The sequence below is a fragment of the Amaranthus tricolor genome, chromosome 3 (assembly GCF_026212465.1).
Source record: "Amaranthus tricolor cultivar Red isolate AtriRed21 chromosome 3, ASM2621246v1, whole genome shotgun sequence".
NCBI lineage: Eukaryota > Viridiplantae > Streptophyta > Magnoliopsida > Caryophyllales > Amaranthaceae > Amaranthus > Amaranthus tricolor.
Genome location: NC_080049.1, coordinates 27,625,076 through 27,648,313, shown reverse-complemented (window position 1 = coordinate 27,648,313; position 23,238 = coordinate 27,625,076). Strand labels below are relative to the sequence as shown.

Sequence of the window (23,238 nt, the reverse complement as noted above, 5' to 3'; positions counted from 1 at the left end):
CAAATTAAGAGGAAATGTTAGATTATTAAAAAATAATTCAAGGTTGGATTATTCGTAACCAATGGGTGAAAGGTTGAATTATTAATATAAACTTTCCAAAAAAATTCACCTCTGTAATTTTTTAACGAAAAAAACATTTATGGGTCATTAATTTTCGTAAGTAAATAAGCATATATCAATTGAAAAATCAATTACACACATCAATTGAAAAACCAATTATCAATTTAATTCGACATTGACTTGATTGATAGAAGTTTGCAATTGATTCCTATTCAAAAAATAAAGATCGAATCCGATTTGTGCTAAGAAAAACCAAATCAGTAATAGACCGATAACAATTCGAGTCTTAATGACACTTGACTCGAACTTCAACAGGTAAAGAACTAGTGCAAACCCCCCAATAAAACAAATAATCATGGTTAAATCAACTTGTAACTAATTAAATCGACCTAAGTATGACCCATCGCATCATGCAAACAAAAGTTAACTGATTCAATATGCGATTGAACCAAATGATACTCGTCCAAAACCGAGCCAAAGACCCAAACAAACACTTCAATTCTAACTATGATGTTCACCAATTAATACACCCGTGATCTTTTATACAAAACAGCGTTCATCAGTCGTTAGCATAAACCATTAAATGCCTAACTCATCAGTCATTCTTGTAAAATAAGGTCATGGTAAGTGTTGAACTGAGTACTTCGTTACCATTACTCCAATTTTTTTTCAAAATACAAAATCTAGCTATTTAAGTCGATTTACCCCAAATAAATACAATCAATTTTTGCACTATCAAATTAATGCAAATTTGGAATTAATGGAGTATTTATGTGGTTCATCATCAAATTACGTTGAAAGCTACTAAAATAAAGTGGAATCGATAAAAGTAAGGAAATGTAAGTACGTACTACTAAGGGTGACATAGAAAGCTAGGGAAGGGTGAAAATGAGACTGTTATATCACGACATTAGTGTAATTTTTGTTGAAAAATCTCTTAACTACCTTGATGGTCATTTTTGTCCAACTTTAATCATCTCATTTTCTTCATAACATTTATTCCAATGCATTACCATTGGGAGAGGTGGTATTAGGTGGTAATGAAAATTTGTAAACAAAAAAACTTTATTGTGATCATGTTTCATTACCATAGGAATGATATGAAACTTTTGATGAAATTTTACACTATAAATCATTCCCATTACCACAATTTAGTACCACTAATCAAACGGACCTTCAGAGTATGCGTATGTGTTGAGGTTAAAGGTTTATCATGAGAAGCTGTACCCTGTCAGAGATGTATTGACTCGAATTTTAAAAATGATTATTATGAGATCTAAGACGAGTTGATTGACTAGTTGTTACTTTTGGATACAAAAATGTTGATGATATTTCAAAGAGGAACACAAAAATTTATTGCCAAAAAAAATCAGTGAATGTAATTGTAAATGTTAAAGATCACTCTAACAGTCCAATAACACATCAATAAGTGTAAAAAATTAAATAAGACATTTAATTAGTATATAAGAGAGTAGTATTGAATAGAGGACGTAAAAGTGTCACTTGTTATCTGTTTAAGTTGATTTAAACTGCAATTTACATTAGTTTTTAATTAAAAAAGTAATTGTATATACTGTATTTGAAATGTTAAAAACGAAATCGATTTCACATTTACCACACTTTGTATAATCGAACCCGACTTTACAAAACGAGAAATGAGGTTATGAGGGAGTAGAGTTGTAGAGTGTAGAAGTGTAGATAGAGTGATAAATTAGCAAATTCAACAGAGGGCACATCAAACCACTTTGGCAATTTAAAATAGTACTGCAAGAACAAGAAACAAAGATGAACCAAGATGTCCAGAAGAACACACTGTACGTAGGAGGATTAGCCGAGGAAGTTAACGAATCCATTCTTCATGCTGCCTTCATCCCTTTTGGAGAAATCAAAGATGTTAAAACCCCACTTGATCAAGCTACGCAGAAACATAGATCATTTGGATTTGTTACTTTCTTGGAGAGAGAAGATGCTTCTGCCGCCATGGATAATATGGATGGTGCTGAACTTTATGGTCGTGTTCTCACTGTTAATTATGCTCTTCCTGAGAAGATTAAGGGTGGTGAACAAGGATGGGCTGCTCAACCTAGTATGTTCGTTCTCCTTATTTTAGTTTTTTTACACTAAGCCTAACCCTAATTACTTTCATTTTGATCTGTGATATTTTATTGTGTTAGATTTTACAGTTGCTGTGATTTGTAATTTTGTTGCCCGACATCGCATTTTTTTTTGTTGTTTTATGTTAATGTGATATTGCGGATCCTTTCAGTCGAATTAATGTCTTTTTCTGTTCTATCGTCTAAAAGTCTTGTACCCTCTTGTAATACCTAGGAGAACATACAAGGCTAGACAAGATTGAAGGTGGGGAGAGTATGATTATGGAGTAACTGGTTTGGGGCGAGATGAGGGGCTACGGTACTATGCTTTAATGGAGGGCCTGGTGTAGAGATGTAGCGTCGGAGTTCTGAGTGAATGGAGAATTAAGAAAAGAATGTTATAAGGTCAGATGGGAGGAGAAGAAAGGAGATGGGATGGAGTAAATGTTGTGTTGATAAGTCACACTACAACAAGTAGTAGGTATTAGGAGGGTGGAAGATCAAGAGATAGTTTCGGCAATCTATAATTTTGCCAGATAAGGCACACCACTAATAAAACCAAAGGCTTCGAATTCTAAGACAGCAAGTTCACTTGCCACAATCAACCAAGTAGAAAATTTTTAACTTGAGCATTCTAAGTTTCTAACTTGAGACTCTTGAACAAAGTTTAGAGTTTTGATTAAAACTTCAACAACCTGAATGAAATACAACATGTACTATTTATAGGATTCCTATGGCTAATTAAAGAAAAATAAATTAAAGAAATCTGCTATAACTTACGCAAAGGAATTTGCGCAACTTCATTGCACGAGTCTTCCAAGTTCCATGATACGCATTACTTTGTTTCAGTAACTATCCATTTGCTGGCTGCTTTAAACATATGTCCTCCTTTGGAATCAACACACGAAGTAGTTCAAGTAATTTTACACACCTAGATTTGGAGCAGTCATGAATATTACTCGCTGTTGAGACGTGAGTATAATTACCTGATGGTGGGTTTTAACCTGCGTAACTTTCCATGCAGCTTGCGTTTTCCTGTAGCGCTTAGATCTGATTGGCTAGCCATATTTTAACTACTCAATTACTTCATAAAGTAACAAATAAAATTAAAAGAGTTTGCAAGCTAAATTATTACAATAATGAATTCAAAAACTAAGTTTAACAAAAGTAACACTAGTAAACTAGATTGGATTAGGAACTAGACGGAGCACTTCAAGAGTGTTGGGTCGAACCAGATTAATGACATGTGGGTCTTTGCAAACTTGGGGTTGTGCAAGGCGAATAAGTATGGAGATGAATATGGAATGATAGAGCTTTGAAGTTTTAGGAAGTGAAAAATACATTATTTGTAAAAAAGAGCTCCATTTGCAAGGTTAAGACAAAATCATGGCTATGATTATCCCTTTTTCACAAATAGTATGTTGTCACTATGCTGCCAGAGAGTCTCTGACTAGTCAGTTACTGCTCACTGATGATTGCCTAGTATTGGAATTTCAATGTCCGCATAATAGAAACGCGGTCAATAAAGTCCAATAAATACTGCTCACTGATGATTGATTACCTATTACTGGAACTTAATGTCTTCATAATAGAACTGCGATCAATAGACATATGAAACCGACTTATTAACCTGGAAATGAATTGCTTATGCATGTGTTTGATGTTTGGATATGAGCTTTTGTTGTGTGGGAACATAGTTGTCTTACAGCCGCTACAGTCTTGATTTTTTTAGCTAGACTTGTTTGTTTCATTTTTCACGTTAGTTTTCAAGTAAATATGTCAATACCTAGCAGCAACTAAGAAAAAACATAGAGTATGATCCATCCTAGTTCATGTAAAAGCTGGAACTTTCTATTGCTATGTGATTTTCAGTTTTCAAATATTGGGGGTGTTTGGTAAAATAACTTATTGTGCAATTTTAGCTTAATTTGGCAAAATAGGTGGTTGGATAGTCAAACCATAAAATGTTTTGTAAATTAGCTGGTTGAAACAACTCATTGTTATGAATCAATTATTCCAAACCCCCCCCCCCCCCATTATGTTCTTCCTTGCTTGTAGAAGTTAGAACTTTGTATTACTATCAGATTTTTAGCTTTCTAATTATTTTGTTCCTGTAATTAGGTATTAGGTAAGGTATACTTATGTAAGACTTCACTTTGATGTGTTGACTTTGACATCATTATGGTATCTAGCTCTAGCCACTTGGTGCACGACATTGTGTAACTAAAACCTAGGTGTTTGGATGGGAAGGGGGAAGCATTGGCCATCGTCAGTGTATCCTATACTTTTATTGCTAGTCTCATTCAGCCCCTCTTTTGCATCATCAGCTGGATCAATAGCTCAGGACCCCAATTCTGGGCCTGTAGTTTATCTGTATATTATGATTAGATTAGTTTTACCTAGAATAGCAACACACGTTGATCATCACATAGTTCCAGGCCAATAATTCTTATCAGCAGGCAGTCGTTACCTTGCTATTACTCCAGTGGTGGGTGACTTGTTTTCTTTTCTTAATTCTTAGTTATCGTTCTTGGGTTATATGTATTAGCAAATTCATTCATATCGACATGCTGGTATCACAAACCTGGATTTTGTAGTAACTGTAGGTCACTGAACTTGCTCTTATGCTGCAATGTTGTGTTCTTTTGCCCTGTTGTTTTGTGGTTTGCTTGGCATTGGCAAAAATGACTTTGTTCACTGGATCTGCAGCTGTGAAGACTTTCGTCTTATATTTAATTTTTGTATACTTGTCTGCAGTTTGGGCGGATGCTGATACATGGTTTGAGAGGCAGCAAATGGAAGAGGAAATGCAGCGTCTTCAGGCCGAGAACAAAGCTTCAATAGAAGCTGCCGAAGAGCTTCACAGAAAGAAACTGGCCGAAGAGCGTGAAGGAGAAAAAGAGGACGATCCCATGGCTAGGGCCGAAGCTGAGGTTTTACAGCAAAATCAGAAACAAGGTTTAGTGATCAGTTAGATGCAAGGGAGATGTGTTCTGGTCTTCTGGATATCTTCGTCAAATGCCCTTGTATTAATTTGGATTTTGAAACCAATGATCGATCAGTTAGATGTATAAACAACAGGTTTAGTGATAAACGAGTATGTTTTCCTCCCAACATTTTTTTTGATATGAGGTGACAGGCTACATATTGCATTATTTCACCTAATAATTACTATTGCACATTATATCAATAAATCTTGCTGTTTTTATTTGACCACACTAGATTAGGGGAAAAAACGCTGCGTATTACGTGAGCTAGGTGCTGGGCAGGTTCTGGGCACACTTGATTTTTGTATGCTCTGCTTAAGAATAGAGGAGTTTAATGAAGGCCTTGTTACTTCACATCATCAAGAACAAAATCAGGATTCGTTCGATCACAACCAAAGCGCTCTAGCTCAAGCATCAATGGCCAAGTTTAATAATATACTACTTTTGTTCTACTGAAACTAGCAAATAACTATCTGACTATATGTTTTGAGGCTTCTGAGACAGAGATGGAAGAGAAAATGCAGCACATCATGGCAGAGCACAAAGTTACTACACAAGAAGCCGAAGAGCTGTGTAGAACGAACTAGCATAGAAGTGAATTGGATGGAAAAAAAAACATAGCCTAGGGGTGCCAATTGAGTTGAGCAACTCACGAGTTACTTGTGATTGACTGTTCCAAAGCTTAGTTAATGTTGGGTTTAAACTTGCTCGAGTTTGTGATCAACTCAAGATTTTAAAGGACCATAATCTCAAGCTTTTTAATGGATTTCAAGCACAAACCCCACACTTGTGTGCTTGGACTTGATGGCATAACAATATAGTAACTCCTGCCTAGTTAGGGTTTAGGAGGATCCAATATACGCAGCCTTATCCTTGTTAAAATATAGGACTTTAATCGACGAGAAAAAGTTGAAACTTTTGTTCAATAAATCTTGGATCACATGATAACATTTACATGTTTCATCTTACATCAATTCTAGCTAAGCAACCAATTTCCTCACATAAAATGCAAATATTGAGCAAAATTACAATAGGTTAAAAATGTTTACCAAATTTGCTAATTTTTACTTTTTACCTTATAAGATTCTCAACATTTATTCTGTAATAATAATTTGCACCAAAATTTGCTCAGCATATGTCATTATATGCATGGATGCACAATACAAAAAAGCATACAACATAGGACAAAAATATGGGGAAAAAACCAAAATCTTGAAACTAACATCATACCGAAGATTCCATTTTGAGTACAATATCACATAGCTTCAGAGAATCAAGACTCTTACAGTGTTTGCATGATCTGCTCGTCCAAGCAACTTGGTCAAGCTTGCCCAAGGTCGACTTGATCTTCTCCTCCTTGTCCATTGGCCTCTTTGACCCATCTTGTCTCGACACAGTCCAACCTTCATCAAACCGAGCAGATTGAACCATAGACTCAAAGAACAACTTCAACAGCACTAAACTTCCCTCAAAGGGTCAATTCGACCATGAGTCACCGGTCACAACATAATTCTACATGGAATTCAAAGTCTGGATCAATGCTATGATGTTCTAAGCAGAAATAGCCAAGTAGCCAATGATTCTACATCTGTAAGAACTATAACCTTAGGGGCTAAAGCTCTACTTTCGAGCAAATTACTTACGGACTTCTAGGGGCGGTGCAAAGATTTTGGTGGCCCTTATTTATTTTTGCAGATGTCTTTTAAAATGTGGCCCTTAAAACATCATATTACTTCAAATATAAAAAAGGTTCACAAACAAATCACTTAAAAAGTATTGCTCAAAATCGGGTTGAATAGCACCATTTAATATTTGAGACTCCTTATTTCTGGCGCCCTAGGCAGTCGGCTACCTCGAATGCCCTAAGAACCGGCATTGCGAACTTCATCATTCTCGAAATCGAACTTTCCACTAGACATCATTGGCAATGTGTAGCTATTTGATGTTCATTGAAACTTGATGCAGCTCTAAGGAAGTATATACCTTGCCTAAACTATGAATCTTGGGCATATAAAAGCAAAAGAAAATCAGGAACATCAGCTCTAAGAATCCAAAACAAGCAATTAATCCGATTTTCCGAGTATGGCATCACATAACTTGACAGCATCAAGGTTATCCCTCACATTATGTACTCTTACAATGTTTGCACCACCTAAAACTCCAGCAGTTATAGAAGCAACGGTAGCAGGATCCCTATCAGCTGCTACAGGGAGATTACAAATTTCGCCCAGAAACCTCTTTCTTGAAGGTCCAATTAGCAAGGGGCAATGAGCTACCGCCAAACTCTTCTTAGCTATCTCTTCCCGTATCTTTTGTAAACCACTAAGAATTTCCAAATTTTGCTTCGTATTCTTAGAAAAGCCAATGCCGGGATCAATAACCATCCTCCAAGCAGGAATTCCCGATAATTCTGCATCTATGACCCTAGAGCTCAACTCCGAAGCCACTTGCTTACAAACATCATTGTACGTCAAGTTCTCAGAATTTTGCATTGAAGTCGAATCTCCTCGCATGTGCATTGCTATATAAGGAACTTTAAGGTTCGCAACAACATTGAACATCTCAGGATCGAATTTCCCACTAGAGACATCATTCACAATGTGTGCCCCCTTCTTGACGGCCTCAGAAGCAACTTTTGAATAAAATGTATCCACCGATAAGATTCTTCCTTCTTCCTCGATCAAATCCTTGACAGCTTCTAATATAGGTACTACTCTTTCTATCTCTTCTTCAGCCGAAATCCTAGTTGCCATGGGTCTGGTTGATTGTGCCCCGATGTCAATTATGTCGGCCCCATCTGAGATCATTTGACAAACCTTAGCAACTGCAATATCGACAGATTGAAACCTTCCTCCATCACTAAAGCTATCAGGAGTCAAGTTCAAGACTCCCATTACAGAGGTTTTATGAGACCAATCCCATAAGCGGTTCCCAACGGGCAAAACCCTTTTCATTCCATCCTTCCCGATTAGGGAACTTCCACCGAGTTTATCCCATGCTTCAAAGATTCCGCCCGAAAAATTTGATAATGAATGCCATGTACAAATAGTGTCATTTTCTACATCAGACCCAATACAATCAATCAATGGTGCCATCACAAATGGTCTTTCCCATATCCTTTCATGGGGGATAGTGAGGCTCTCAGAGCTCACCCTAAACTTCCCATAAAATAGTATGTCCAAGTCAATTGGTCTAGGACCATACCTTATTCCCTTGGTTCTACCCATATCTTTTTCGATTCTCTTCAATACCCCTAATAATTCATGAGGTCCAAGTCTTGTAAAGCCTCTTAAAGCAGAGTTAAGAAACTTCGGTTGATCAGTCACGTATGCAGGTTCTGTCTCATACAAACAACCATGCCTTGTGATGTCTATGCCTAATCTCTTCATTTGTTGCAGAGCTTGGTTAAAATTTTCTAATCTATCACCAACATTGCTCCCAATTGCAATAACGACTTCTTGCTTCTTGGAACAAACTTCAACATCGTCCACTGGTGATGAGTGAAGGAAAGCAAAACACGAAGCTACAAAAACACATAGTTGTATTTCAAACTTCATACGATTGTGATTCGAAATCCTTTTATCGAAACATAAATCATAGGAAAACACCATTTTTATCCATTTATTTGCATCAATGCCGAGTAAATCAAACATTGAACATAATTTTTTTTGTCCAAAACAGTCTCACCAAGAAAAGAAAACGGACAACATTAGGGCTAAAAGATGTCTCTAATTTTATTTATATATCCTTTTTAACGAAAACTCGATAATATATAGATCACTGACTTAGAAATGAACATCATTGTACATTTATTCATCAGATTATACACTAGGGGTGTTCGACGGGTCACGTTCCCATTTTGAGCACTTATCCGGCCAATTTTAGAAGGGCTTTGTAGGGGCAGGGTTGAAAATGGCCCGGGCCGAAATTTGCTCTACTATAATTAAAATGAAACGGGCTATAAAAGAGCTCAACAAGGGTAGAAAACGGGCCTTTGTAAAGAGCATAATTGATGGATAACTTAAATATTATAAATGACAATGCCAATGATTATTGATATTTTTTCAATTTAATTGTTATTAATTGATAAATGGGGATCAAAATATTTTTAAGTAATAAAAACGGGTTGGATTGGGCTGGACCGATCTTTCAAAGCTCGGCTCATTAAAAGCCCATATTAAGTTTAAAGGGCCCTTATCCAATCTGGCCCATATTAACTTAAGCACAGTCTTGCCCTTATCCGTCCCATTGAACACCCCTATTATACAAACGTAAAAGTAAACATCCCTAATTCTATTCAAATTTGCAGAAGGTAGCACCATTTGACCCCCAAACCTCGTCTAGGTGTGAGCCACTTAATAGCGCTGGGGGTAATGAAATGTTATTGCAACTCCAACCTAAACTTTAAGCATACATTTGCAGCTTCTAGTACAACAACTGAAGATAACTTTTGGTCCATATTTTAGATGTCCATTACCAGTGACTGATATATAAATTTGAATGCTCAAGCTCCTCTTACTTCATCATTGATAACTACATAATAAAATCCTTCAAAAGAAACAATAACCATAAAATGAGAATACATGTGATTTACCTCTATTACAGTTGAAGATCCCATTTGGGAGTAATTTGGTTGTCTTGAGACGCTTGAACACATTCCTCATGTCTACAATGCTTCTCTTTAATAGCCCAGTTTAGAAAAATTGATTGTATACTAAACAACACTTCATACCACTGCAATTCAAAATTAGAAGAAATTTTTAAGATTAACAAAAAGGATTAATATTAACTAGAGAACAATGTCAAGTAGCCATCATACATTGAGCATTTTATTTGTAAATCAAATAAAATTCCATAGAAATACACATAATCAACAACAACAGATTTTATGAGTTATTTACTATAGTCAATTGTAATTCGAAATCAACGAACTATAAATCTTTAGCCCCATGGAAACAAGGCACAGTGAAATACACATAATCAAAATAGCCAAAATACATTTGGCAAGTTTACAGCAAAATCAAAATACTCCCTGAAAGTTCAATGTTTGTTCCAATAGCATCAGCAGTGTAGAAAACACAAGAACAAACATGAATTGTAAATTAGACGATTTTTGTATCTTTTTGACAACCTCAAAAGGAATAACACAGCATTTAGGTCTTAATTTAGTAGGAATATAGAGAAAGATAGCAAACAAAATGTAACACCCCTGAATTTCCGACCCCTTGTACGAAAGTAAAACCGTAAAGGACGGGAGAAAATTCGGGTGTTATATTAAAATAATAAAAAAATAATAATAAACTTTTAAAATGTCAGTGGAAATTTTGGCAACATCTACCCTAAAACTATATGCCTTTGTAGAAAAATAAAGGTTATTTAGAATCTAATAAAGTAAAGGCATCAACGGCCTATCAAAACTATATCACGGCGGAGTGAATCATCGCAGGCTTTTCTAAAGATCATGTTGGGGCAAAACGCAACTGCTGCTGCCGCTAGAAGGGAGGAAAAGGCTGGTTGCTGCTCATGGAGGGAGATGGTGGTGCTGTCGGTTGTGGGGAGGAGCAATCGGTTGCTGTGTGCCGTGAGTGAGCCGTGAGTCTTCACAGGGAGAAGAGAAAGAAAGAGAAGAGAGGGAAGAAGGAAAGGCAGCCGTGAGTTGTTGAGGCAAGGTTGTCTCACTTAAAACGCTAATCCCTCCCTTTTATTTTATTTGTTTACTTAGTTATTTATTTATTCATTTACCTAGTTTTATTTTCTTGCGAAGCCCAACTAAAAAAAACTACTTTCGTGTGCTCACACATTTTAATAAAAATAATAATTTGATTCGAACACTATTTTAGAAATCGTAATTGTATTTTTAATATAAATATATGTTAATATTTAAATTCATATATGAAAGGAATTTATTAAAACTACTTCTAAATTAATTTAATATAATTATAAAATACCCAAAAGTTATTAAAATATTAATCAATAACGTCAGAAAATCTCGGGGTATTACACAATAAGTAATAAGGATTAGTGGTGGTAGGATTTGTTTGGGGTTTAGAACGAAAACTACACAGAACAATTAAGGGGTGTTTGGTTTATGGGAATTTAGGATGGGAATGGGAATTTAATTCCCAAATATTATAAAATACCGTGTATGGAAAGTGGGATTGGGATTAAAGTTAGGGATTAGGAATGAGAATTGTTGCCTTACATTCCCATGGTTTTAATACCTAGGGGGCACGTACTAGGGATGGGAATTCGGTTTTGTTTGGAAAAGATATTTATACCCTTAATTTATAAAAATTTCATAAGTTTTTTTAATTTTTAATGGGGACAAAATTGTCAATTCACAATTTATTTTTTATACATATCTATAATTCCTAACTTATTCCCTTAAAAATACCAAATAAGGGATTGGAAGTATATTATATAAATTTCAAACAATCAAATCCCATTCCTAATTCCATATTTTTATCTTCAAATTCTCATTGCCATATAGAGTAGAAATTACCATATGTGCTTTACCAATGGATCAGGGGCAAAGATGGGTATTGGTAACCTATGAGTCTTCCTTTTTAAGAAAAATTGGTGAATTCGAAATAAATAAAGGATATTATATGAACTTGTCGGCATAAAAAATTTGAGGGAAAAAGCAATTGATAAACATAGGAGGGGAGGGCTCCCTTTAACCCGATAAATCAAAATAGTGGATGAAACCACAAAATACACCGACACCGCACATACGACCATGCCCAAATAAACACCTAGACCTAAAGGTCAAATTACCTGGGTAAAGCCACAAGTTGGCCCTTCAAATACACTTAACATTAGCCAGTACATTAAAGAACAACTAGTCCCAAACTAACAAAATGACCTAATGGACCAAAACCACAAGGGCAAAACAAGAGACCACCAAACAATCTATGAGCACACCAACTTCGCCACCCTCAAAGTCCTAAGCCACCGAAACAATCAAGGATGAAATCACAAAAGCACCATCTCAACCCAAGACAAGTTAAGAGGGGATGACCAATACCGTCAGACCCTCAACACGTGGCGGCGGACCTCAACACCTACCATATGACTTATGAGTCTTGGTATCAATCGTATTTTGAGGGTTTGAGCTTGAGATCGACATGACCTCATGACTTTAGATTCTATTGAACCATCCGCCTCTAGTTTTGGGATATGAGTCTAATTCTATACGATCCAAAAAATTTGGATTTGAGTTTGTTTATATAGAAAGAAATAACCTTCTGCCTCTAGTCCTTATTCTGGTTCAAACTACTTACACTCTTCCTTGGATGCTTATTAACCATATTAAGAAGCTTTTGATCACAACTTTTTATGCCGTGAAGAACTAATAGGCTTAACTAATTCAAATGTTTGAATAATAACTAAACCAAGAAACACTTGATCATATACTTAATCCATATCGAAATACTTACTGATTAATGCAACATATTGATGCATATGCGTGACCATACAAACAAGTATGGATTTCATATTGGCATCAAAATCAAATATGATCACAAAAGGTCGTTTGGTTCACGTTTTCTATGTCGTCATAAACTAGTATCTCCAAAATTACGAACTATTATGAAATTCTTATAAACTTATGGATTGTTTCAATGGCTATCACTAATGCTCAATGATGCAGAAATGTTATCTGTATATTTAATTAAATCAATATTCATATAATAGTAATTAAGGTCGACTTAAAATAGTAACTCTCATGAACATGAGACATACAAATCAATTAAGTTTCCAATATACTAAATGCAAAGAAAATCAAAATGCGTGGAAATGTGATATGTACCTAACCCATGTCTACCCCCTACTCTCAACAAATAGTTTTATTTCCAAATCTATTTCGAAATTCATTTCAACGGTATACCCAGATTTTTAATTTAGGAACCACTGGCTCTGGTAACCCACCTGTAAGTCTGTAACACCCCTGAATTTCCAATCCCCTTGTACGAAACCAAAACCGTAAAGGACGGGAGGAAATTCGGGTGTTACATTAAAATAAAATAATAATAAACTATTAAAAAGCCAGTGGAAATTTCACAGCATCTGCCCTAAAACTGTACGCTTTTGTAGAAAAACACAAGTTATTCAGAATCTAATAAAGTAAAGACATCAACAGCCTATCAAAACTATATCACGATGGAATGATTCATCGCCAGCTTCTCATGTCAAGCATGGATCGTGGTTCCAATGTTAACGCTTGAGTTTCAAATGACAAAACTTTTAAACTAAAACATACAAAGTTATAAACTACGCAGCGGAAAGACAAATATACAAAGGAGTACACAAGGTCTCATAACAAAACGTATACAACCAAAGTTTACAAAAGATGAACAAGAGCTACAAAATCGAAAGATAACGGTATGACACGGGTCATGTAAGGCCCTCATCACTCTCCCCCAATGCAATGCAATGCAAAAGAAGCTCCAATACTTGTCACGCCTGTCTATGATCCTCCTGCTGCTCGACATCAGACCAAAGGCCAATGTGTCATACCAGGACAATCATAGAAAGTCATCAAACAATCAAACATAAACACAAACACGTACACGTACACGTACACATCAGTAACTAGCATCAAATATAATAAGGCCAACTATTAGGTGACATTATGTTATACAACAACATAAGATGATTCATAAGACAGAAGCACAAATCGTAACCGTTTATCGTTCCCCTATACTTCTTAATCTCGTTACGTCCTTTCCAATCCGAACCATGTGCTCTTGGGTAGGATGCAGATCATCACATTCCTCTTCTCAAAACATAAACTCTTGTAAAACACGCGTAGTATCAACTTAACCAAGGCATTAACAGACTACCTAACACATGACCCTATAGAGCTTGTCTATCTTAAAATAAGTGTGATCATAGTCTATCTTTAAAACTCGTAACTCCCTTGAGGTAACTTAACTTAGGCGCACTTCTCACTAGCATAGACTACTCTATCATTGAATAAATTTTCTATCGATGAATAAACATTCTATCAATGTGTAAGCTTTCTATGAATGAATAACTTTCTGTCAATGAGTAACAATCTATCAGTGGATATTTTCTCCACTTCATGTCATAATGACACGACCATGGGCGTTATCGGCCACCCGGCGCCCATGGCAAAGTATGAGCTCAACCCCTCCAGCTGACCACCCTCTTGGGTCCTACCTTTGGGAAAAACTAACACACTGGGGTAATCATATAGTGAAGAGGCCATCATATTGGGGTTTGCAAGGCCCGCATGGTAACACCTCGATCAAGGGGCGGTATTGGCCACTTGGCGCCCAATGACAAAGGTATGCTCATACCCCCCATACGGTGATCCCGTCAGATCTCACATAGAGGACTATTAAATCAACTGGACATAATCCAGTTGAGTCACACCAGCTAATCATACTCTAATACTTTATCAAATGGGAATAACTACTTTCGAATATTAATGAGCGCCCTGGGATAGCAAAACGCCAAAACCCACTGAGACACTCAACAAAATATGAAATTCACCTATAAAGGAGTCATTCTAGATCCAAGTAAGGCATAATCCAATTCTTAAATAAATAAGAGGGTGGTCCACGTCTTCTACTAACACTCTCATTCTCTAAACTATTCTAAGCACAAGGATTTCATAGTCCATAGCTCTTCGTATAAAGTGTATTCACTAGTACCTCATAGTTTCGATACAATGCATATTATCAAAATAAACAATAAACAATGATCTCTAGAAGGAAAATTGTATATAAGGGTTAATTACTGCGTGTACGTACCTGTAAGCGTCACTGTACGACCAAAAGTTACAAAATTCACCCAACTAAGGTTCTACTTTACTCTTATGAACTGGAAACCTATACAAGTTAGGAATAGAACTAATAAGTTCCCTTAACTACTTTGCCATACCAACTAAATACCAAAGTAACCACTATCACCTATTCAACATGAGTTTTTCGATTACTCTAGCACGCACACAACTCATTCAATACAAGTCAAAAATCATTAACTCAACACAACATAAGTCTTTTCACCAATTTAAAGTAAAAAGCATATGTGAATCGTTCCTTTTCATCAACTAATTTTGAGTATATCGGTTCGCGTTACCCAAAAAATAACTAATCAAACTAAGCCTTACAATTTTAATATAACACTTATACAACGATAAGGCAAATCTTAGAGTTATCGAATCGCGATATCATTTGTTACATTCTCCAAAGCTAGAAAGAACTATAATCAAAACAACACGACAAGAAACTTCAGCAACCATCGACGATAAGTTGACATTATGCTCTTGGCTTTACTAAAATTGTGCAAGTATAACTTCAATGACGACCTACTAAGAGTACTTGCAATTCACAACAATCAAGTCACAACGAGTAGCTAACTATTACTCCCAATCAACAACCTAAACCATAACTATAGTCAACTACAATCAAAAACATTACTAATTATCACAACCATAATCAACCAAGTCTTAAAACAACCTATAACAGGTTATTCAATTAATCACCACACCACCAAAGTATAGCATAAACACACATTATTAATAAATTCATCTCTAAATCCAAACCCTAGTCATTTCATATTCAAAGATAACACCTTTAATTATTACTCATAGTAAGATTCAAAGAAAATAACACACAATCAACACACAGCCCATAATTTCTAATTATACTTCAAACCCTAAATCATAAATATTTCCAATACATCCATCAAACTCTTACCCACACAAAGATTCAATGAACTTAACACAAAACCAACATCAAACCCAATACACTTAATAAAACTCCAAATAAAACTATAAAATTATTTAGAGAAAAAGTAGATGGCTCACAATGGGGAGACTAGAAAGAATCAAGGAGTTAGTGGTTCTTGTGGTGGTGATGTGACCCACCGTGTGTGATAGTGGAGGAAAGCTGCGTGATGCTGCTGCCTTGGCGTCACAGCAGCTTGCTGCTGTTGGGGAGGGGAAACGCAGCTGTTGCTGCTGCCAGGAGGGAGGAGTTGGGCCGGCGCTGCTGGTGGCTGTCGTGGGGAAGGGAAAACGCAGCCGGACTGGTGGAGGAAGCCACGGCTGCTGCTGCTGGCTGTGGTGGTGAGCCGTGAGGGAGAAGGAGGGAGAGAGGAGAAGTAATGGCGTGAGACTTGTGAGGGAAGGAGTGTTCCGGTCTTTTTAAAATAAAACCCTAATTTATCTTTTTTTTTTTTTTTTTGAAAAAGGTAATAAAACTCGTTAAAATAGACAAAGAGTCAAAACATATAATATATTAGGAAAAACTAGTTAAAGTAGATGCAAAAGTATATAGCACCTACCAAGTAAACCTCAGCTAAGAAGCCTAATCATCCAAGTTCTATTACTATCACTAACCTTCCTAGGCATAACACCCATAATTCTGTAGATTTTTAATACATTTAACCACAGTCCTAGGGTGACAGAGTTTAGCATTCCATATAACATCATTTCTCTGAGACTAATTTATCCTTTTTATATTATTTATTTAATTAATCTTTTTACGAGGCTCAATTAAAAGCTCATCTTCATTTCCTCGCGCATTTTAATAAAATAATAATTTGATTTAAAACCTCTTTATTTAGAAATCGTAATTGTATTTATAATATAAATATATTTTAATATTTAAATTCGTATATGAAAGAAATTTATTAAAACTACTTTTAAATTAATATAACATAATTATAAAATCCTCAAAAGTTATTAAAATATTAATTAATGACATCCGAAAATCTCGGGGTATTACAACAAGCTTGACCATCAAGGTAGCTCAGATATTTTTCAATTAAAATTACACTAGTTTTATTCCTTTTATGAAATATCGGTGTGTTATAATACCCCTAGTTAAAAAATAGAGAAAAAGATAATAATACAACATTTTACTCATTTGTTGTGAATAATCCTAATTATTTTTTAATAAATCAACTTTTGCCCTTAGTTTGCTCTCAACATACTATTAGTGTGTGTTGATAGCATACTACGGACAAAGTATGAATTATTATAAAATAAAAAGTTTTGCTGAAAGCAAATTAAGGGAAAATGTTAGATTATTAAAAAATAATTCAAGGTTGGATTATTCGTAACCAATGGGTGAAAGGTTGAATTATTAATATAAACTTTCCAAAAAAATTCACCTCTGTAATTTTTTAACGAAAAAAACATTTATGGGTCATTAATTTTCGTAAGTAAATAAGCATATATCAATTGAAAAATCAATTACACACATCAATTGAAAAACCAATTATCAATTTAATTCGACATTGACTTGATTGATAGAAGTTTGCAATTGATTCCTATTCAAAAAATAAAGATCGAATCCGATTTGTGCTAAGAAAAACCAAATCAGTAATAGACCGATAACAATTCGAGTCTTAATGACACTTGACTCGAACTTCAACAGGTAAAGAACTAGTGCAAACCCCCCAATAAAACAAATAATCATGGTTAAATCAACTTGTAACTAATTAAATCGACCTAAGTATGACCCATCGCATCATGCAAACAAAAGTTAACTGATTCAATATGCGATTGAACCAAATGATACTCGTCCAAAACCGAGCCAAAGACCCAAACAAACACTTCAATTCTAACTATGATGTTCACCAATTAATACACCCGTGATCTTTTATACAAAACAGCGTTCATCAGTCGTTAGCATAAACCATTAAATGCCTAACTCATCAGTCATTCTTGTAAAATAAGGTCATGGTAAGTGTTGAACTGAGTACTTCGTTACCATTACTCCAATTTTTTTTCAAAATACAAAATCTAGCTATTTAAGTCGATTTACCCCAAATAAATACAATCAATTTTTGCACTATCAAATTAATGCAAATTTGGAATTAATGGAGTATTTATGTGGTTCATCATCAAATTACGTTGAAAGCTACTAAAATAAAGTGGAATCGATAAAAGTAAGGAAATGTAAGTACGTACTACTAAGGGTGACATAGAAAGCTAGGGAAGGGTGAAAATGAGACTGTTATATCACGACATTAGTGTAATTTTTGTTGAAAAATCTCTTAACTACCTTGATGGTCATTTTTGTCCAACTTTAATCATCTCATTTTCTTCATAACATTTATTCCAATGCATTACCATTGGGAGAGGTGGTATTAGGTGGTAATGAAAATTTGTAAACAAAAAAACTTTATTGTGATCATGTTTCATTACCATAGGAATGATATGGAACTTTTGATGAAATTTTACACTATAAATCATTCCCATTACCACAATTTAGTACCACTAATCAAACGGACCTTCAGAGTATGCGTATGTGTTGAGGTTAAAGGTTTATCATGAGAAGCTGTACCCTGTCAGAGATGTATTGACTCGAATTTTAAAAATGATTATTATGAGATCTAAGACGAGTTGATTGACTAGTTGTTACTTTTGGATACAAAAATGTTGATGATATTTCAAAGAGGAACACAAAAATTTATTGCCAAAAAAAATCAGTGAATGTAATTGTAAATGTTAAAGATCACTCTAACAGTCCAATAACACATCAATAAGTGTAAAAAATTAAATAAGACATTTAATTAGTATATAAGAGAGTAGTATTGAATAGAGGACGTAAAAGTGTCACTTGTTATCTGTTTAAGTTGATTTAAACTGCAATTTACATTAGTTTTTAATTAAAAAAGTAATTGTATATACTGTATTTGAAATGTTAAAAACGAAATCGATTTCACATTTACCACACTTTGTATAATCGAACCCGACTTTACAAAACGAGAAATGAGGTTATGAGGGAGTAGAGTTGTAGAGTGTAGAAGTGTAGATAGAGTGATAAATTAGCAAATTCAACAGAGGGCACATCAAACCACTTTGGCAATTTAAAATAGTACTGCAAGAACAAGAAACAAAGATGAACCAAGATGTCCAGAAGAACACACTGTACGTAGGAGGATTAGCCGAGGAAGTTAACGAATCCATTCTTCATGCTGCCTTCATCCCTTTTGGAGAAATCAAAGATGTTAAAACCCCACTTGATCAAGCTACGCAGAAACATAGATCATTTGGATTTGTTACTTTCTTGGAGAGAGAAGATGCTTCTGCCGCCATGGATAATATGGATGGTGCTGAACTTTATGGTCGTGTTCTCACTGTTAATTATGCTCTTCCTGAGAAGATTAAGGGTGGTGAACAAGGATGGGCTGCTCAACCTAGTATGTTCGTTCTCCTTATTTTAGTTTTTTTACACTAAGCCTAACCCTAATTACTTTCATTTTGATCTGTGATATTTTATTGTGTTAGATTTTACAGTTGCTGTGATTTGTAATTTTGTTGCCCGACATCGCATTTTTTTTTGTTGTTTTATGTTAATGTGATATTGCGGATCCTTTCAGTCGAATTAATGTCTTTTTCTGTTCTATCGTCTAAAAGTCTTGTACCCTCTTGTAATACCTAGGAGAACATACAAGGCTAGACAAGATTGAAGGTGGGGAGAGTATGATTATGGAGTAACTGGTTTGGGGCGAGATGAGGGGCTACGGTACTATGCTTTAATGGAGGGCCTGGTGTAGAGATGTAGCGTCGGAGTTCTGAGTGAATGGAGAATTAAGAAAAGAATGTTATAAGGTCAGATGGGAGGAGAAGAAAGGAGATGGGATGGAGTAAATGTTGTGTTGATAAGTCACACTACAACAAGTAGTAGGTATTAGGAGGGTGGAAGATCAAGAGATAGTTTCGGCAATCTATAATTTTGCCAGATAAGGCACACCACTAATAAAACCAAAGGCTTCGAATTCTAAGACAGCAAGTTCACTTGCCACAATCAACCAAGTAGAAAATTTTTAACTTGAGCATTCTAAGTTTCTAACTTGAGACTCTTGAACAAAGTTTAGAGTTTTGATTAAAACTTCAACAACCTGAATGAAATACAACATGTACTATTTATAGGATTCCTATGGCTAATTAAAGAAAAATAAATTAAAGAAATCTGCTATAACTTACGCAAAGGAATTTGCGCAACTTCATTGCACGAGTCTTCCAAGTTCCATGATACGCGTTACTTTGTTTCAGTAACTATCCATTTGCTGGCTGCTTTAAACATATGTCCTCCTTTGGAATCAACACACGAAGTAGTTCAAGTAATTTTACACACCTAGATTTGGAGCAGTCATGAATATTACTCGCTGTTGAGACGTGAGTATAATTACCTGATGGTGGGTTTTAACCTGCGTAACTTTCCATGCAGCTTGCGTTTTCCTGTAGCGCTTAGATCTGATTGGCTAGCCATATTTTAACTACTCAATTTCTTCATAAAGTAACAAATAAAATTAAAAGAGTTTGCAAGCTAAATTATTACAATAATTAATTCAAAAACTAAGTTTAACAAAAGTAACACTAGTAAACTAGATTGGATTAGGAACTAGACGAAGCACTTCAAGAGTGTTGGGTCGAACCAGATTAATGACATGTGGGTCTTTGCAAACTTGGGGTTGTGCAAGGCGAATAAGTATGGAGATGAATATGGAATGATAGAGCTTTGAAGTTTTAGGAAGTGAAAAATACATTATTTGTAAAAAAGAGCTCCATTTGCAAGGTTAAGACAAAATCATGGCTATGATTATCCCTTTTTCACAAATAGTATGTTGTCACTATGCTGCCAGAGAGTCTCTGACTAGTCAGTTACTGCTCACTGATGATTGCCTAGTATTGGAATTTCAATGTCCGCATAATAGAAACGCGGTCAATAAAGTCCAATAAATACTGCTCACTGATGATTGATTACCTATTACTGGAACTTAATGTCTTCATAATAGAACTGCGATCAATAGACATATGAAACCGACTTATTAACCTGGAAATGAATTGCTTATGCATGTGTTTGATGTTTGGATATGAGCTTTTGTTGTGTGGGAACATAGTTGTCTTACAGCCGCTACAGTCTTGATTTTTTTAGCTAGACTTGTTTGTTTCATTGTTCACGTTAGTTTTCAAGTAAATATGTCAATACCTAGCAGCAACTAAGAAAAAACATAGAGTATGATCCATCCTAGTTCATATAGAAGCTGGAACTTTCTATTGCTATGTGATTTTCAGTTTTCAAATATTGGAGGTGTTTGGTAAAATAACTTATTGTGCAATTTTAGCTTAATTTGGCAAAATAGATGGTTGGATAGTCAAACCATAAAATGTTTTGTAAATTAGCTGGTTGAAACAACTCATTGTTATGAGTCAATTATTCCAAACACCCCCATTATGTTCTTCCTTGCTTGTAGAAGTTAGAACTTTGTATTACTATCAGATTTTTAGCTTTCTAATTATTTTGTTCCTGTAATTAGGTATTAGGTAAGGTATACTTATGTAAAACTTCACTTTGATGTGTTGACTTTGACATCATTATGGTATCTAGCTCTAGCCACTTGATGCACGACATTGTGTAACTAAAACCTAGGTGTTTGGATGGGAAGGGGGAATCATTGGCCATCGTCAGTGTATCCTATACTTTTATTGCTAGTCTCATTCAGCCCCTCTTTTGCATCAACAGCTGGATCAATAGCTCAGGACCCCAATTCTGGGCCTGTAGTTTATCTGTATATTATGATTAGATTAGTTTTACCTAGAATAGCAACACACGTTGATCATCACATAGTTCCAGGCCAATAATTCTTATCAGCAGGCAGTCGTTACCTTGCTATTACTCCAGTGGTGGGTGACTTGTTTTCTTTTCTTAATTCTTAGTTATCGTTCTTGGGTTATATGTATTAGCAAATTCATTCATATCGACATGCTGGTATCACAAACCTGGATTTTGTAGTAACTGTAGGTCACTGAACTTGCTCTTTATGCTGCAATGTTGTGTTCTTTTGCCCTGTTGTTTTGTGGTTTGCTTGGCATTGGCAAAAATGACTTTGTTCACTGGATCTGCAGCTGTGAAGACTTTTGTCTTATATTTAATTTTTGTATACTTGTCTGCAGTTTGGGCGGATGCTGATACATGGTTTGAGAGGCAGCAAATGGAAGAGGAAATGCAGCGTCTTCAGGCCGAGAACAAAGCTTCAATAGAAGCTGGCGAAGAGCTTCACAGAAAGAAACTGGCCGAAGAGCGTGAAGGAGAAAAAGAGGACGATCCCATGGCTAGGGCCGAAGCTGAGGTTTTACAGCAAAATCAGAATAGCTGATTATCTAGCAGAAACAAGGGAGATGTGTTCTGGTCTTCTGGATATCTTTGTCAAATGCCCTTGTATTAATTTGGATTTTGAAACCAATGATCGATCAGTTAGATGTATAAACAACAGGTTTAGTGATAAACGAGTACGAATTCCTCCCAACATTTTTTTTGATATGAGGTGACAGGCTACATATTGCATTATTTCACCTAGTAATTACTATTGCACATTATATCAATAAATCTTGCTGTTTTTATTTGACCACACTAGATTAGGGGAAAAAACGCTGCGTATTACGTGAGCTAGGTGCTGGGCAGGTTCTGGGCACACTTGATTTTTGTATGCTCTGCTTAAGAATAGAGGAGTTTAATGAAGGCCTTGTTACTTCACATCATCAAGAACAAAATCAGGATTCGTTCGATCACAACCAAAGCGCTCTAGCTCAAGCATCAATGGCCAAGTTTAATAGTATACTACTTTTGTTCTACTGAAACTAGCAAATAACTATCTGACTATATGCCTTTTTAACATACTACTACGGTAAGTTGTTTGAATAACAAAATTGAGCTACCCATGCCTCATTAAGCCTCAAGCCTATTCCCTAGTGTCGCATAAACAGCTGAAATACTAAATGTTTCGACAACATAAGCTTAATGTTTTACATTAGCAGCTTTGCATACTCTCATCTTATGGAAACCGTAAACTTTTCGCGGTTGGTAGCGTGCTAATACATTGTTTGAGGATTCTGAGACGGAGATGGAAGAGAGAATGCAGCACATCATGGCAGAGCACAAAGCTACTACACAAGAAGCCGAGGAGCTGTGTAGAACGAACTAGCATAGAAGTGAATTGGATGGAAAAAAAAAACATAGCCTAGGGGTGCCAAATGAGTTGAGCAACTCACGAGTTACTCGTGATTGACTCTTCCAAAGCTTAGTTAATGTTGGGTTTAAACTTGCTTGAGT

General features: G+C 35.6%; 3 protein-coding genes across 4 annotated transcripts; 2 read left to right on the top strand and 1 right to left on the bottom strand.

The window, feature by feature from the left end:
• The first annotated feature begins 1,755 nt into the window (after positions 1 to 1,755).
• LOC130809376 (uncharacterized) lies at positions 1,756 to 5,908 on the top strand. The gene is made up of 2 exons (XM_057675132.1): positions 1,756 to 2,146; positions 4,911 to 5,908. The coding sequence occupies exons 1-2, from the start codon at positions 1,846 to 1,848 to the stop codon at positions 5,126 to 5,128; spliced, it is 519 nt and encodes a 172-aa protein (XP_057531115.1). The 5' UTR covers positions 1,756 to 1,845; the 3' UTR covers positions 5,129 to 5,908.
• Positions 5,909 to 6,037: 129 nt separating this feature from the next.
• Positions 6,038 to 16,313, bottom strand: LOC130809374 (folate synthesis bifunctional protein, mitochondrial-like). Of its 2 annotated transcripts, XM_057675130.1 has the most exons (4): positions 15,978 to 16,313; positions 14,920 to 14,997; positions 9,735 to 9,874; positions 6,243 to 8,663 (listed from the first exon to the last, which is right to left on the bottom strand). In XM_057675130.1, exons 3-4 carry the CDS (start codon positions 9,802 to 9,804, stop codon positions 7,204 to 7,206), a joined length of 1,530 nt encoding a protein of 509 aa, XP_057531113.1. In that variant the 5' UTR covers positions 9,805 to 9,874; positions 14,920 to 14,997; positions 15,978 to 16,313; the 3' UTR covers positions 6,243 to 7,203. The 2 variants fall into 2 exon arrangements, with proteins under 2 accessions (XP_057531114.1, XP_057531113.1); XM_057675131.1 differs by lacking the exon at positions 14,920 to 14,997 and having other exon boundaries at positions 6,038 to 8,663.
• Positions 16,314 to 18,870: 2,557 nt separating this feature from the next.
• LOC130809373 (uncharacterized) lies at positions 18,871 to 22,476 on the top strand. The gene is made up of 2 exons (XM_057675129.1): positions 18,871 to 19,324; positions 22,083 to 22,476. Exons 1-2 carry the CDS (start codon positions 19,024 to 19,026, stop codon positions 22,283 to 22,285), a joined length of 504 nt encoding a protein of 167 aa, XP_057531112.1. The 5' UTR covers positions 18,871 to 19,023; the 3' UTR covers positions 22,286 to 22,476.
• The last annotated feature ends 762 nt before the right edge of the window (positions 22,477 to 23,238 follow it).

Coding starts and splice junctions, on each gene's coding strand:
- LOC130809374 (XM_057675131.1), bottom strand. CDS start 9,804: ATGAGGAATGTGTTCAAGCGTCTCAAGACAACCAAATTACTCCCAAAT. Junction 8,664..9,734: donor GATCTTCAACTGTAATAGAG/GTAAATCACATG, acceptor GTGTTTTTGTAG/CTTCGTGTTTTGCTTTCCTT.
- LOC130809376 (XM_057675132.1), top strand. CDS start 1,846: ATGAACCAAGATGTCCAGAAGAACACACTGTACGTAGGAGGATTAGCC. Junction 2,147..4,910: donor AGGATGGGCTGCTCAACCTA/GTATGTTCGTTC, acceptor ACTTGTCTGCAG/TTTGGGCGGATGCTGATACA.
- LOC130809373 (XM_057675129.1), top strand. CDS start 19,024: ATGAACCAAGATGTCCAGAAGAACACACTGTACGTAGGAGGATTAGCC. Junction 19,325..22,082: donor AGGATGGGCTGCTCAACCTA/GTATGTTCGTTC, acceptor ACTTGTCTGCAG/TTTGGGCGGATGCTGATACA.